The 15,645-nt window shown below is 35.9% G+C and overlaps 1 protein-coding gene across 1 annotated transcript in view; it reads right to left on the reverse strand.

Annotated features, from left to right (window-relative positions):
• The window catches only part of LOC306852537 (heparan sulfate glucosamine 3-O-sulfotransferase 3A1-like), a 41,779-nt gene extending 26,914 nt beyond the window's left edge, over positions 1 to 14,865 (reverse strand). The window contains exon 1 of the mRNA XM_079389442.1: positions 13,900 to 14,865. Coding sequence (XP_079245568.1) covers positions 13,900 to 14,471 — 572 coding nt within the window. The 5' untranslated portion in view covers positions 14,472 to 14,865. The remainder of the gene's footprint in view (positions 1 to 13,899) is intronic.
• Positions 14,866 to 15,645: the final 780 nt, after the last annotated feature.

A 15,645-nucleotide genomic window follows, 5' to 3' on the forward strand; every position in this document is an offset into this window, starting at 1 on the left:
AACAACTAATAAGGGCGAGTTTACGTCTGGCTGAATGTATATTCATAAAGAGGATGAATGAATTCAACAAACATATGCTAAGCACATATACAGCTCATGTTATATGTCTAGATGGTGAATTATATGCAAAAGAACATCTACTGGATCAGTCCAGTAAAAAGTGTGCAGGGAATTATGAGACTCTTTAAATCAACACAACAGGGATCATCTTTTGAGACGTATGCGGAATATTTAAGAACAAAGGAAAGAATGTTGGAACATCCCAACCTGCTAATTTTGTGTCATAAATCAACAGCTATTGGGGTAAGGATTAGATGATATTCAGACTAACCCCTTAAACACTTAAACATGGTTTATTGCACCGTGTGCAGTATTTAAGAGTGCTTGTATGTTTACAGAGACTGTGGCCACCTGAGAGTTTTCACCGCAAGAATAAGGTTTAATACAGAGCATCTAGCATTCACATGTGAGGTATGATGTCTTTCTTTAGCACAGATGTCTCTCTTTTTCTCTGTTTTGCGTGTTTGTGTGGGAGATCAGCCCAGTTGGGCTGAGACTGCCAACCCTCAAGTGTCTGTTACTGGGGCTGTGGTATACGCGGGTCTTCTTGCATGTTTCTGTAACACTGGATTAGACAGCAAATGCCATGATACATTTCCCTACAGACAAAACAATCTGCCACGAACACGAACACATCAGTGGCTAAGAATGAAATCAATATGTGCACATAGTGTGGATTGTGTTGCATGTGATTGGGAAATACAGCAGAATTATGACAAGGCTTGTCTTATGGATTTCAGACTTCGCAAATTTGTGTTATCATTTGATAGTATTGGCTACTACTCAATTTATACGATTTTCAAGAGTTGACAGCATTATTGTAATTATGGGAACTTGGAAATTGCCTTCAGAATGGCAAGTTTCTAAACCCTTACACAACTTAAAACTGATCTGTACACCTTTTATTCTGAGTAACTGATGAGGGCCGCAATTATGGATTCTCTCATGTTCCGGTCACCATAGAAATCCATGTTAAAATGGGATAAAAAGATTGACTGAATTAAATTGAAACTTTTAAAATATAACTAAATATAACAATGTGTACAGGGTTAAGCTGTGCGTTAATTTTACTAGAAACACCAGAGACCGGTGGATGAGACTTCCATGTTCAGGAAAACGGTGGATATGTGGCTTTGCTAATGGTAAAAAAATCAACAAAAATCTCCTCAAATTCATTTTTTTTTTTAGATTTCTTTAGGTGCATTTTGTTAAATTATTAAATTAATGATTTATTATTTAAATTAATTAATTTGATTTTTAAAAATATATTTATATAAAAAAAAAAATTAATTTTGTATAATAAATGTCACTTGGTTTGATATTTTTTTTTAATATTTTGTTTTATTTTAATAGTTTAATTAATGGGAAAAAATACTTAATCACTAAATGATTTTTAATAAAAAAACAGTAAATTAATAGATTTATTTAATAACCCAGATGTCATAAATAACAAGTACTTAAAACAATGTCTTGTCTTGTGTCTATTATACTATTTCTAATCTGGCTTTCTTAGAAATCTGCCATTGTGTACTATGAATATTGTTGCTTCTGTGACAAACGACTCTTTGTATGTGTCTCTTTTGTAAGTCACATCAAGAATAAAAGCATTTGCTAAATGCATGAATGGAAATAAATTAATTAAATATAGTACATTAAATATATTCACTTGTAAAATATTAGGAAAGCACATTAACATCAGCTATAATAAAATATAATACATGTAGATGTTACTACATATTAGGGTGACCATACGTGTCATTTTTCCCAGACGCGTCCTGGCCAGGATTTCTATATTGCTTTGATTCAAAGTACCTCGAGAGCGTTTCGAAAAAATAAGGAACCGATGTCATACACCGATCGGTCTGCACACGCAAACAAAGACAAATCCTAGATATTTTAGGCAATATAGAAATCCTGGCCAGGATGCGTCCGGGAAAAATGGCACGTATGGTCACCCTACTACATATGTCTCCATATTTTGAAGCAGCTGCCATTTAAATAGTTTTATATGATAAACTGTCAAGTAGAATAATGTAATGCTGAGACAAACAATTAAATGTTTTTACAGTTTGGAAAGTCATTATTACAGTAATTCTAATATTATATGGATGCACCATCAATGTCTTAAAGAAGTTGTGAATAGATTTCTTCAAGATGTGTTTATTTGATTGTTTGGTTTTTCAATTTTTTTTTCAGAGCTTGCAGGCCTGGCAGAAGTGCACAAGAAGAGAGAATGGGTTAAACTGGGCTGACACACACACGCGATTAAATTTTTCTCTCCCCCCGCTCTCTGTCTTGTTTTCTGTCTGATTCACAGTGGCATAGGGACACCACAGGTCTGGCATGGTTTGTACTGCTGGCACGGGTCACATGGAAAGATAACACAGACATTACACACAGCGGCTCTCAGGACACCCACAGCGTTAAAGACCTAACAATAGGAACCACATCAACACTAGTGCAAACGTATAATTTAAAAGAGCTCTTGTAATATTTCAAATGTGAACAAAGTATGCCAAAAACGCAAGAAAAGATTTATGCATTTTAAAAAAAAATTTTTAAAGGCCTTTGTGCTGGATTCATGAATGGAATAAGTGCTTATAATGGGTTTGCATTTCATTTTCAGCAGATGATATAGTTGATAAATAATAAATGTGACTAATTAATATCATCATGCTGGGAAAGTATTGATTTTTGCTAATTTAAACCATTTTAACAGTTATTTCAGAATGGAAAAGGAACTACGGTTTGTCTCTCTCTTATGTCTGTCTTAGGGTGGAAAATTGCTGTCTCCCTTTCCTGTGATAAAGCTGTTGCCTGTGTGCTGGGAAAGTGAAATCCATCATGCGACAGAGAGGTTTTATTCCACCATTCCGCCCCATTGAGGCCCGTAACACGTATGTGCTCTTGCCATGCATCATTTACCCACAACACCCCTCTCGCTCTCTCTTTGTGTCAGCTCTCGGTACCATCTTTTGGCTCGCTGTAGCAACAGCTTTGCTCGCATGCAGTCTTTTGCATGATTGATCTATTGTAGTTGTTGTTTTTTGCGGGTAGTTTTGTTCAGCGCTGCTGGGTCTAGTTCACAGACATCAACGGCTCCTTTATATTGTCAGACTCCTTTTGCATTTTTCCTGCAGGCTCTGCACGGACATAAACCCACATGCACTTCTACTGCCAAGTGCTTGGTGTAGTATTTCAACTTCTTTATGACAGGCTAACACTTTGCTACCACTTTCGAGGTTTTTCTAGGGAAAGAGCAAGAAATCTGTGCACAGGAAGGTGAAATGACACTAAATTGCTGCTGAAATTTTGAGCTGCTTCAGTTGATACATTGAGAACCGCCCCAGGTTAGTTTGCTTTAAAATATACAAAAACATCAACCAGTGTAGTTCCACAATGCCCAGAGCAAATAAACAAAAATTTACATTCACAGACATGTCCTTAAGAGCTCGTTGAATAAACTGCTGTGTTTAACTGTGGAGGTTTCACGACTTTGTGGCAATAAAACGCCTCCACTTAGATGAAAATATTCAAGAGATGTCTTTATTGGCAAAACAAGATTAAGCAAACGCAGCTGCTGTTAACGTATTACTTGTTGTCTCCTGTAGCTTGTGTATGGTTACGCAGTAATTCACATGTGTTAAAGAATCAGATTAAATTGCAGGAGGTCGCCATGTGACCATGCAGCACTTTTGGTTGTTAGTTGGCTACAGGTTTCTGCATGAGTATCCAATTGTTTTAGAAGGCAGATCACATAAGTAACTGTTGCTCATGTCACGTAAAATTACTAACTTTTATTGAAAACAGTCACTTTGTAACTCTGAATCACTGCAGATGTAAACACTTAAAGAAATGGTTTATCCCAGATTTAAAATTCTATTGTCATTTGCTCAGCTTCATGTTATTCCAAACTTGTATTACTTCAGAAGACGTACACTGTAAAAAAAAATCCATAGTTACATCAGACTTTTGGCAGCTGTAGTTGCCAGAATAATTTAGTAAAAAATACTGAAAAATGGTTCATTTTTCAATCACAAGTTATTTTTCCATAAACTGAAGTATATCCTAACATACAGAAGGTGCACAGAGTCATTCACTCAAAAACAAAACACCATCATAGTAATACACAACACTTAAATAATGTGATAAACATTCATTAAACAAAAGATGTAATATAAAACCCTAATGTACATAACTGATAACAAAAACTAGTGTGGAGTGTAACACAGGGAATTCTGGGAATATCAGTTTACAGTTTTTGACTGTAAATTATACATTGATTTTAATTTTTACTTATAAAAGCTGTATATTAACAGTATATTACTGTAAAATTACATGTAATGTCTGGTTAGATATTTTATAGTCGTGCATTACTGTTTGCAGAGAGCATGCAGAAGAAGTATTTTCCCATACTACTTCTGTTTAATTTGTATATATATATATATATATATATAAAGTTACAATACTGATTATAATATTTACAGTTTTTTAATTCAAAAAATGATATTTTTATAATTAAAAACATAGCTGTTTACAGTTTTAATTTTTATGTTCTGATGTTCTTACCTAATATTTTTGGGGGGGATTTTTGGTGAATTTAATTGAATCAAGTAACTTAATAGAAGGGTTAAGGTAGTTAATGATGCTTTTTCTTTTTGTCGTTTTGCACTTTGACAGCCTTAATTTTCAATTTATTTTCATTATATTGAAAAGAGTGTCCAGAATATAAAAAATCACCTTATGCAACTTTTAGACCTGTAAGCATCTTTCTGCACTTCTTTGCTGTGACATTCAACATAAAAAGACACCATCTCCTAGACACCATCTCTGTTGTTAAAAATAATCCCTAACTGTTTTCTCGTGATCAAAGCTTGCACGAATCGAACAACATAAACAAGTGGTGACACCCGACTTGTGAGCAACCGATCCCTTGCATTCCCATCTGTGTCTGCACGCGGGTCACCCTCACGGCCAACATCTCTCGCCCTTTAGAGTTGCTCTCTGTGACCTGTAACCTGCGAATCGTCAATCCCATTTCCCACTTCTCATCAAAACCTGCTTGTGCTCATCTTAGTGCTGAACGTTGCAAATGTGTGTCCTGCTGAGCTGTGTTCAGGTTGTGAGGGAGCTGTAGCAGATAATGGCATCAGGTGGGTTTGTGTGTGTGTGTGTGTGTGTGTGTGTGTGTGTGTGTGTGTGTGTGTGTGTGTGTGTGTGTGTGTGTGTGTGTGTGTGCGAAGGTGTCTGGGGAGCAGTCTACACCTGCTCGCTCTCTTCAGTGCCCACTGGGGGCTGGATTCACAGAATGCCTTTCAGGCAGCTGTTGACAGCCAGCACTGTTCCCTGGCCCCCCAAACGGCTCTGGGGATCAGCTGCTTAAGAGTGTTTGCTTGTGTGTGTTTGAGGGGGTTAACACAATGTGTGTTCTGCAGAGAAAGTCATAAGACACTTGTTGTAAGTGTGTCTGTGTGCTTGTTTGTTTGTGTGAGGGCATAAAATATGTGGTAGTACTGTTTATGTATTAGGGCTGTCATAAAATATATAGTAAATATAATGCAGTGTAATGTTTTAAAAATGAATTTACACTACAGGTCTTTGTCAGTATGTTTATATTTTTATGTACATTAACATATATTATATTAAATTATATTATATTATATAGTGTTACATTATATTGTTATATTCTCCATCCATTTTCTAAACTGCTTTTTGTCTATATAGCCATGGATGGGGAAAACCCCTGGACAGATATCCAGTCCATTATATTGTATTATATTATATTATATTATATTATATTGTATTGTATTGTATTGTATTGTATTGCATTGTGTTATGTTATGTTATGTTATATTATATTTATTATACTATATTATATTATACATCCATTCATTCTCTAAACCGTTTGTTGTTTATATGGTCATGGATGGGGAAAACACATATGGACATATGTCCAGTCCATGTCATTATATATTATATTATATTATATATTTATATATTATATATAATATGTGTGTATGTACAACAATGTACACAAAACAATACAAGGATCTAAAGTATCATAGGAGTGTTGTGAAGAAATAAACAAATCACAAGATAAGTATGATTTTTATTTATTTATTACTTATTTTTATTTTCTAACCTATATTGGCTTGATAGTTTAGGTCCTTGTATGAATTTATTGTATGATTTATTTATTTGTTTATTTTTAAATTTATGTAATTTTCTAGAGTTCAAGTAATGACAAGTATTCGTACAACCTTATGTCGTTTATGCTTAACGGGCAACAGTTTTCAATTAAACCTTTTAAATTCTTCTCTTTAATTAGGGACAACTTTTACGATAAAAAAAAAAAAAAGCTACCAAGATTTAATTACCAGTGATTTCACTTGGCTTGCAAACATATTTAACATCATTCTTTTCAATATGCTTATGTCTGTGAGAAAAACAAAAAATCTCAATTTCAAAATCTCATGTGGTTGTGAGGTTTTTAATTTGAAAAATTATTATTTTTTAAAATAAATGTTTTCCTACAGTTCAGTTAATGAAGAATCATGTCATAGGTATTCATATTGAAATTAACGTACAAAAGTGAAGCAAAATCTGCGAGATATTTTCTCTTGCTTGGCACAGTTTTAATCACGACGCAATTATGACATTATGATTCATCGTGACATATATCGCAACGTCTATTGCATCACAAAGTAGTTGGCCGTAACCAGCCATAGTCTATCTGTGTATATCAGATTGCATGCTCACACATTCCCTCAACAAGAGTTAAGAGACCTCTCGAGTTCCCTCACACAGTTGTACATCGACGTTAATTTTCACCCTCCTGAAGTCCTTCACTTTACAGATCCTGTTACTGACCCCTCTCACCTCCAAACATGACCTACATAAAAGGTCTGAACCTTCCTGTGACCCACGTCCATACTCACACGCAAACAAGCACATTTATACTCTCAGCGTCTCGTTGTAAATCATAAGGCTCTAACTTGGCTCGAGCTTTAGTCGTTGGCATCTTGCTCTACAAAATAAACAAAGTCCACTTTTAGTCCATTTTAGTCAAGGAGTATGATTACATGTGCAATTTTACACTGGTAACAGCGTCGTTATCAAGGAAATGCTTTGAACGAAATGTGATCAGCATACCTGCAGTTATCGAAAAGTGTTTGGAAGATTGTAATTATGCTGTTTAACTGTCTGCTAAACTGAGTAAGAACTGCAGAGAGAGATGATAGTGTTTCTCAGTGTATTTGCGGTAACTTGAGCGAACTTGTCACAGCGGTGCCCCTAGCCAAACCAGATCAAAGGCCTCCACACACACACACAGAGGGGTCTCTTTGTTCAGTGTGATCTCATGTCCCAGCTGGCTTATGTCATCCTAGTGCTACAACATTACAGTACAACCTGCCCCAAGGCTGGCTCAGGTAGAAAACATTATAATAGTCTAATAAAGCACATGCAGGTGTGTGTGCGAGCAGGTGAGTGACTGCACATGATTCCTAATAATAAAGGTTCTAATAATAAAGCTCCATTGTGGTTTTCTTGCACCTTAAGTTAATCAAAAAACATTTTTCATCTTGTTGGTATTTATATAAGATGCAGAACTAGCACACTAGCAGTTTTGAGTGTGAAACAAACTTAAATATGGTTGTGAATCTTCTGTTTGGGTTTATCGGATATAGAATGTATGTAATTAAATTAATTATTTAATTTTTGATGATAATTCCTTGCAAATTATGAATATATATATATATATATATATATATATATATATATATATATAATATATTTGTTTGATTAATACTTTTGTTTTTAAATATGCAACCCGAATTCCAGAAATGTTGGGACGTTTTGAATTGGAATAAAATGAAAACTAAAAGACTTTCAAATCACATGAGCCAATATTTTATCCACAATAGAGAACATAACAACATAACAAATGTTTAAACGAGAAATCTTACACTTTTATTCACTAAATGAGCTCATTTCAAATTTGATGCCTGCTACAGATCTCAAAAAAGTTGCCACGGGGGCAACAAAGGGCTGAAAAATCAAGTAATTTTGAAAAGATTCAGCTGGGAGAACATCTAGCAACTATTTAAGTTAATTGACATCAGGTCTGTAACATGATTAGCTATAAAAGGGATGTCTTAGAGAGGCAGAGTCTCTCAGAAGTAAAGATGGGCAGAGGCTCTCCATTCTGTGAAAGAGTGCGTGAAAAGATTGTGGAATACTTTAAAAAACAACGTTCCTCAATGTCAAATTGCAAAGGCTTTGCAAATCTCATCATCTACAGTGCATAACATCATCAAAAGATTCAGAGAAACTGGCAAAATCTGTGCGTAAGGGACAAGGCCGAAGAGCTTTGTTGGATGCCCGTGGTCTTCGGGCCCTCAGACGAAACTGTATCACTCATCGCCATGATTGTGTCATTGACATTACTAAATGGGCCCAGGAAAACCTCCGGAAACCACTATCGGTGAACCCAATCCACTGTGCCATCTGCAGATGCCAACTAAAGCTCTATCATGCAAAAAGGAAACCATATGTGAACATGGTCCAGACGCACAGTCGTCTTCTGTGAGCCAAGGCTCATTTAAAATGGACTGTTTCAAAGTGAAAAGTGTTCTATGGTCAGACGAGTCCAAATTTGACATTCTTGTTGGAAATAATGGACACCGTGTCCTCCAGGCTAAAGAGGAGGGAGACCTTCCAGCGTGTTATCAGCATTCAATTCAAAAGCCAACATCTCTGATGGTATGGGGGTGCATAAGTGTGTAAGGAATGGGCAGCTTGAATGTTTTGGAAGGCACTATGAATGCTGAAAGGTTTATAAAGGTTTTAGAGCAACATATGCTCCCCTCCAGATGACGTATATTTCAGTGAAGGCCTTGTGTATTTCAGAACGACAATGCAAAACCACAAACTGCAGCTATTTCAACAGCATGGCTTCGTAGTAGAAGAGTCCGGGTGCTGAATTGGCCTGCCTGCAGTCCAGATCTTTCACCTATAGAGAACATTTGGCACATCATTAAACGAAAAATACGTCAAAGACAACCACAAACTCTTCAGCAGCTGGAAACCTATATCAGGCAAGAATGGGAACAAATTCCAACACCAAAACTCCAGAAAATTATTTTAGTTTTAATTTTATTAAAATAAAAATAAAAACCTTCCAGCATTTCGGGAATTCGGGTTGTATTAGTAGTAGCATATTGGTATTTGACCTATATTATAGATTACTAATTATGTTTTATTATTAACAGTTCTTTAAATAACATTTATTTCTTTAATACACTTTAATAATCTGAAGATCCATTTTCTACAATAAATAACCTTTTATAGAAAGGTTCCATGGATGTTAAAAGTTCTTTGTGGAAGCATAGGCACCAATAAAGAACCTTTATTTTTTTTTAAATAAAGCTTTACATATGAATGCTAATGAGATCATCCAAGTGTTCAGACAGCTCTTTGAAATACTCCACCAGACCAAATGTGAAATAGCATGTTGAATGCAAATGTATATGTTATTGACTGTCAGTTTTTACTGTACTCATGTGAATCTGTACATATTTTCACTAACACGGGGGTTTTATTTTCCCAGGAACTTTGCCACTGCACTATAAACCACAGGCTGCGTCTGCCAGTGTGAAGCAAACACCATGTTCTGTGTACAAGAAACGGGGTCTGTGCCATGCATCGCTCAAGAACATTCCCCTTATTCCAACGGCGTTCACACTACCCTCTGCCAAATGGCCAGCCAGCCTCTCCACAGGTCCTCCAAAATCTTCTCTACAATACCTGTGATGAGAGATGTGTCTACTAGCTCCAAACAGAGGCGTGTTTTAGAGCCTGCTTCTCACTTAATCACAAACCAGCTTTACAAGTCAAACTCTGTTGCTTTGAATACTATTAATGTTCAGAGACATTTAGTGCTTTTGCTAACTAGTTATTTGCACAATGCAAAAACATCATCTTAGGATAGTTTAAGGAGAAAAATGAGAAGTCCTAAAGAAGTTTTTTCAGATGTGTGGCCTAGGACTTTTTCCACATTTTCTAGCTTGAATTTTAAAGAGGTTTTAATGTAGTTTGAGTGGCTTCGCTTTGATATGCGTTCCTTGAATCCACTTGAGAGAAGCCCTCACCGCAGGGGCTACCAAGGGGGAAGAGTGCAAAGAAACATAAGCGCACAGGCTCTCCAGATGTGTAATTACTTAATTTCCTCGCATATAAAACAATGCTATAATTAAAAGGAAGTATGCAATTTACCACAAGTAATGTGGCCCAAATAATTTATGAACGAAACTAATTCAGTGCGTATGACTATTAGTGCAATACCAAAAACAAAATAATATTTCATTTTTCAATTTATCAAAAGACTTTTATATTACGGTATGTTACCGTTATGTTATTTTCTATTTCACAAAAAGTTTCCACCAAAAAAAATTAAATTAAATAGCACAACTGTTTTTAACATTGATAAAAAATTGGCTGCAGAAAAATACTAATTTAGCTGTGCCATCACATGAATACATTACATATTAAAATATATTCAAATAGAAAACTTAATTTAAATTTTAATAATATATTTCACAATATTACTGTTTTTACTGTGTGTTTGGTCAAATAAATGCAGCCTTGGTGAGCATATGAGTCTTCTTTCAAAAACATCTGAAAAATCTTTCCAACTAACCTAACATTTGAACGGTAGACTAAGGTAAATTGTGACTGGAAAGTTTACTATATCACACACACACTCTTTAAAGTGTCTCCTCTTCCACAACTGGGAATTATGGAATACAGTGTCTACTGGATAAGTCAGGTATTGCAGACCAGTGGCCTCATGATTTTATGACAGATGACGGTTCAATTCTGAGATGTAGCACAACTAGCCATTTAATCAATAAAACACACCCCTGGACACAACAGGTTTCTGGAATGGTCATTTTAGAAGCTTTGATTGTAACAGACTTTCATTTAAGCAAAGACCTCCCATTACATCGAGCCTTTTAAATTATCTCTTTTTAGACTCACAGAACAGATTTCCATAACAAAAGCATTGGGGTTTACGTGGCATTGTCTCAACACAAGACAGAGAAACGTTTTGTTTTAGCTGACAGTGAGCCGATGAACTGTCAATAATTCAAAAAAGGGGTTCTTTGGTAGCCCAAAGAAAAAAACCTGCTTTTCATAATATTATATAATCTAATACTCCGTGTTTTACCTCTCACAGATGTTCTGGCTGCGTGTCTGATTTCACTGTTGCGATGTTGACTGCAGATGGGTGAGTAATGTTTTGACAAGCAAGCACAACACTGATATTTGTAGTAGCACAGATGCAGTCTGGCAACATTACAATTACTTTTTCATTTAGTTCTTTGACACACTGCCGAAAACAGTATAGAAAATGCTGAACACATCTTGATTTTCAGATTTTTCTTAAGACTTTTTGCGCCACCAATACGACCAACTGGACATGAGCAACTTAATTGACAAAACACACACACGTCTCACATTCCCACAGAGAAGCAAAGTTGTGTGATTCCTTCACAGTCTCCGTATCAGCCATTACGACACACAAAGGACCTTCATCCCTGCAGATGGAAGTCTCTGTGTTTAAACATTCACAGCCTAGCCTGAAAAGAGTCACATAATTCCAGCAAATTGGACACAGTGATTAGTGCAGGGAGAGAAAAAAAACAGAGCCCATTCATAACTTTGGCGGTCAGGAGAAACGCAATTATTCCCAGAGGGTTTGACAAAGGGTGAGAATTTATGCCGCAAAAGTAATTTTATGTTTGTTTTCTTTATTTTTAAGACATTTGCACAGATCAAACTGTCATGCCTTGTGCATATATTCAGGAAATGTCTTTCAGCTCGTTTGAGAAAAGAGAGTGAGAGAAAAACATTGGCCGCTTAGTTTATTTCTTTATTTTTTGTTGTTTTACCTCAAGTAAATCACGCTTCTTAATATTTTCTGCTAGCTTAGTTATTCCACTCACTTTTTGTTCATTTTACCTGATGGGCTGCACTTTTTAAACATATTTTCTGCAGTGTTTAAAAAAAGTACACAGTACATACAGACATACTGTAAATGGATGAGGAATATGGCACATGCTGTTATTCAAGCAAATCATTTTGATGTTGTAGTTATTGTTTTCTAGAGCCCTTCCTTTCTAAAAGATGGGGGGGGGGGGGGGGGGGGGTACGACTATCAGGCCTGTTTTTCGAGTCTTGTGTCGCATTCCCAAGAATCCTGGCAACTCTTTTGGATGGATGGGATCCTCGTGGATATAACAAAGCACAAAGAATGAATAGAATGGTGTGAAAGAGTGATGCTGAAAAGAAAGACTGCACATTGATCAAGGGAGTAAGTGTTTTTAAAGGATTTCTGTATTTATTTGTTTCTTTTTATCTATATTTTCGGTAAAAGAAAGACCGGAAATCTATCAGAGGAGAAGAGAGGGGCGGGAAAGTTAGCATTAGGACAAGTTTGCCTTTGCACTTTTGCATGACCCGGTATGTTAACTAAATCTGGTGGTGAAATATACCTACGGCGACAGACAGGTAACCTTTCATTACGGACGTAATCCCTCTTAATAACAGAGCTGTGATGTCTGATATGCCCCATTACTCTGAGCAGCAAAAGACAAGCTGCTGTTAAACTCTAACAGCAGCCTAAAGATATGTGAATGAACCCCACACACGCACACACAATCACTCACCATGTAGATGTAGAAAATATACATATAAAAGCACAACAAAAATACGCTAAAAACAGTTTTTCTTATATTCTTTAGTAAGTGTGTGTGTGTGTGTGTGTGTGTCAAAAAATACACAAAATAAATTTTAATTCAGTGTCTCATACTTCCATAGACTTAGTTTCAAAGATTTTATCATTAAATCTTCATGTGCAAAAAGTTAATAATATCTTAAAACAATTATAAAAAGTAGTAAAAAAAAAAAAAAAGTTTCATGGCAATACATTTCTTTCTTCTAAATTATTTTTTTTCTTAATCTTTAAAACTAAAGTGAAAAATAGCTTCTTGCACTTTTTTTTTTTTCATTATATTTAATGAAAAAATATTGACCTTAAACAGCCATGTGCATTATGTAATATTGTAAGGGTACTTTTTAGCTTGTATTCTCCCCTTAATTTTCTGCAATCCAAATTACCAAAAAGTTCAAGAGATACTTTCCAAATGAGGAATTGCTTTTTTTATGTTTTAGAAAATTAGCACATGGGAGCTGATTTTAATACTTAGAATCTGATCTACCAGTTACTTAGGAAAAAGCTACAGAAGTTAGTGTGAAGCATTTCAATGATTAATTTTAATACTATTAATACAGTATTATTAAATCAGAAGGGATGGTTTTATTTGCTTTTTTTTTTTTTAAGAATTTACATTTGTTTTAATGAACACAACTGTGAACTCTACAAATAGTTTTTGTCTTTTTAATATTAATCTTATCAAATATATATTATTCTAATACTATATTTACAGAGTAGGCTAACTTTTAGATTTGGCTTGTGTGTACTGTTCGTTTTAACTTTATTTACTTACTTTTTTTTAAATCACTTGAAATAACATCAAAATGAAATAATAATACAACTGCTAATAAATTAATAATAATAATAATTTATACAGTAATACATTATTACATTACTTCAGATGTAAAAGATAATAGATTATGATAATGTTAACATTTCTTCTCCAAGGTCACATGAGAAAGAAATTATTTATTTACTTATTAATTTATTAGATATCTAAGCATGTCTTTTCATGCTGTTGTGTAAACTAGGCACATCATCATAATGGAAATGTACCTTACCTGTACCAGTCCAGTCCGTTGTCATAGTTACGGTCGAAGAAGTGAGGCTCGGCTCCGACCGCGCGGATATCTGGATGCACGCGCAGAAACTCCAGCAACGCGCGCGTCCCCCCTTTTTTCACCCCAACGATGATCGCCTGAGGCATCTTCTTACTGCCCTCACCTAAAGCACTCAGTTTACCTGTATCAAAATACGATTCTCCCGTCTCCAAATCTACATCCAGAGAGTTTGACATCTTTCCGTGCGCCTGGATAACGCGTCTGTCAGCATCAATAACAGGTAAATCCTCTTCACGGACACTTTCGAGCCGGTGGATCAAGCTGTGGTGCCTCATCACGGTCCATTTCTGAATTAGTCTCTTTCTTCTCAGTGACTCAAAATCTTTAAGTTTCGAGGCGTAAAATCCCTCCACTGGACCCGCTTCTCTTCTCTCTGTGGGCATGCAGGTCCCGCATCGCTCCGTGAGGCAGTGGAGAAAGTATAAAGACGCGAGTATAGACAGCAACATGACCGCGAAGGTCTTAAAGATGCTCTTGGACGGAGGGTCCGAAAAGACGCGGCTAAATGCCATGTCGGTCCACGGGTGGCATGAGCTGGAGAGACAGCCATGCTAGACTGGCATTATTCAGTCTTGCCATCAAAAAATAAGGCAGAGTTTGGAGCTTGAGAGCATCAAAGGTGGATTAGAGTTCGCACGCGCCGCTCTCCAGAAACCCTTGCGCATATGTAAAGCTCCTTGTCGTTATGTAAACAGTTACTAGTCTGAGAATTAGTTTAGTGCCAATTTTAAATTACTTTGTTAGAGGAGTTCATTTGGATTATTTCTTAAATAGTTTGTTTTCAGTCCAAATGTATAACGATAAAAGTCCTTAATAAGTAAAAAATAAAAAAAAGCAAAATGTATCATTATTTTTTTTTAATCCAGCGTTTGCTTCAAATGATTTGTGATAAACTTTCATAGCACTAGTAGCTCACACGTGTGTGCCTTGCATCTAACTTCAGAATGACGTCACCTGAAGTGACTGACATGTCGCGGTCCAATCAGGGTGCACAAATCTTTCCCAAGCGCATGTCATTTGCATGCCAGTAACCAATAGGATGCATATTGGGCAGGGCAGACTCCGCCCACCTGTCAGTTTCTGCTGGGGAACGGTCACGCTCGTGTTATAAGCAAATGTCACATTCAGCGCCCGTGGCCATAGCCGAACAAATGCAGGTTTGTAGTTTACGCAAGGTTTGGTTGTAGAGAAATCAAGACATAGTTTGTAGATTCATAATTATCACCATATTCACCAAATAAATTAAAAAGTAACTACACTGCTAAGACTCAAGTGCCTCTCCAATCAACTCTGTAATATTGTTGCTAAGATTGTGAATATTATTTTGCAGTAAATCCCTTACTTAAATCAGGCCAAAATGCGTTGTCAGTTTGTTTGGAAATATTATATAGAGTTTTAAACTAATGCTAAACAAGCCATTGGATAGAGGAACAATTTAGTATGAAACTGATACGTTGTTTGATTTCTTGTGCAAGTGTGTGTTTACACAGTCACGGTAATGGTTTAATAAGATTATTTCAGACATGCATTACTGCATGACTAAATCTATAAACATTATCTCCAAATCTACAGGGCGTGTGCACTTCATCATTTGTGCGGATGGATAAGAGAGAGAGAGAAATAAGTTGGTGTTCGTTCCATCACAGTTTTCACCACTATTTATCTTTTATGTCCTTACAGATACAT

Source organism: Barbus barbus (genome assembly GCF_936440315.1).
Source record: "Barbus barbus genome assembly, chromosome: 32".
NCBI lineage: Eukaryota > Metazoa > Chordata > Actinopteri > Cypriniformes > Cyprinidae > Barbus > Barbus barbus.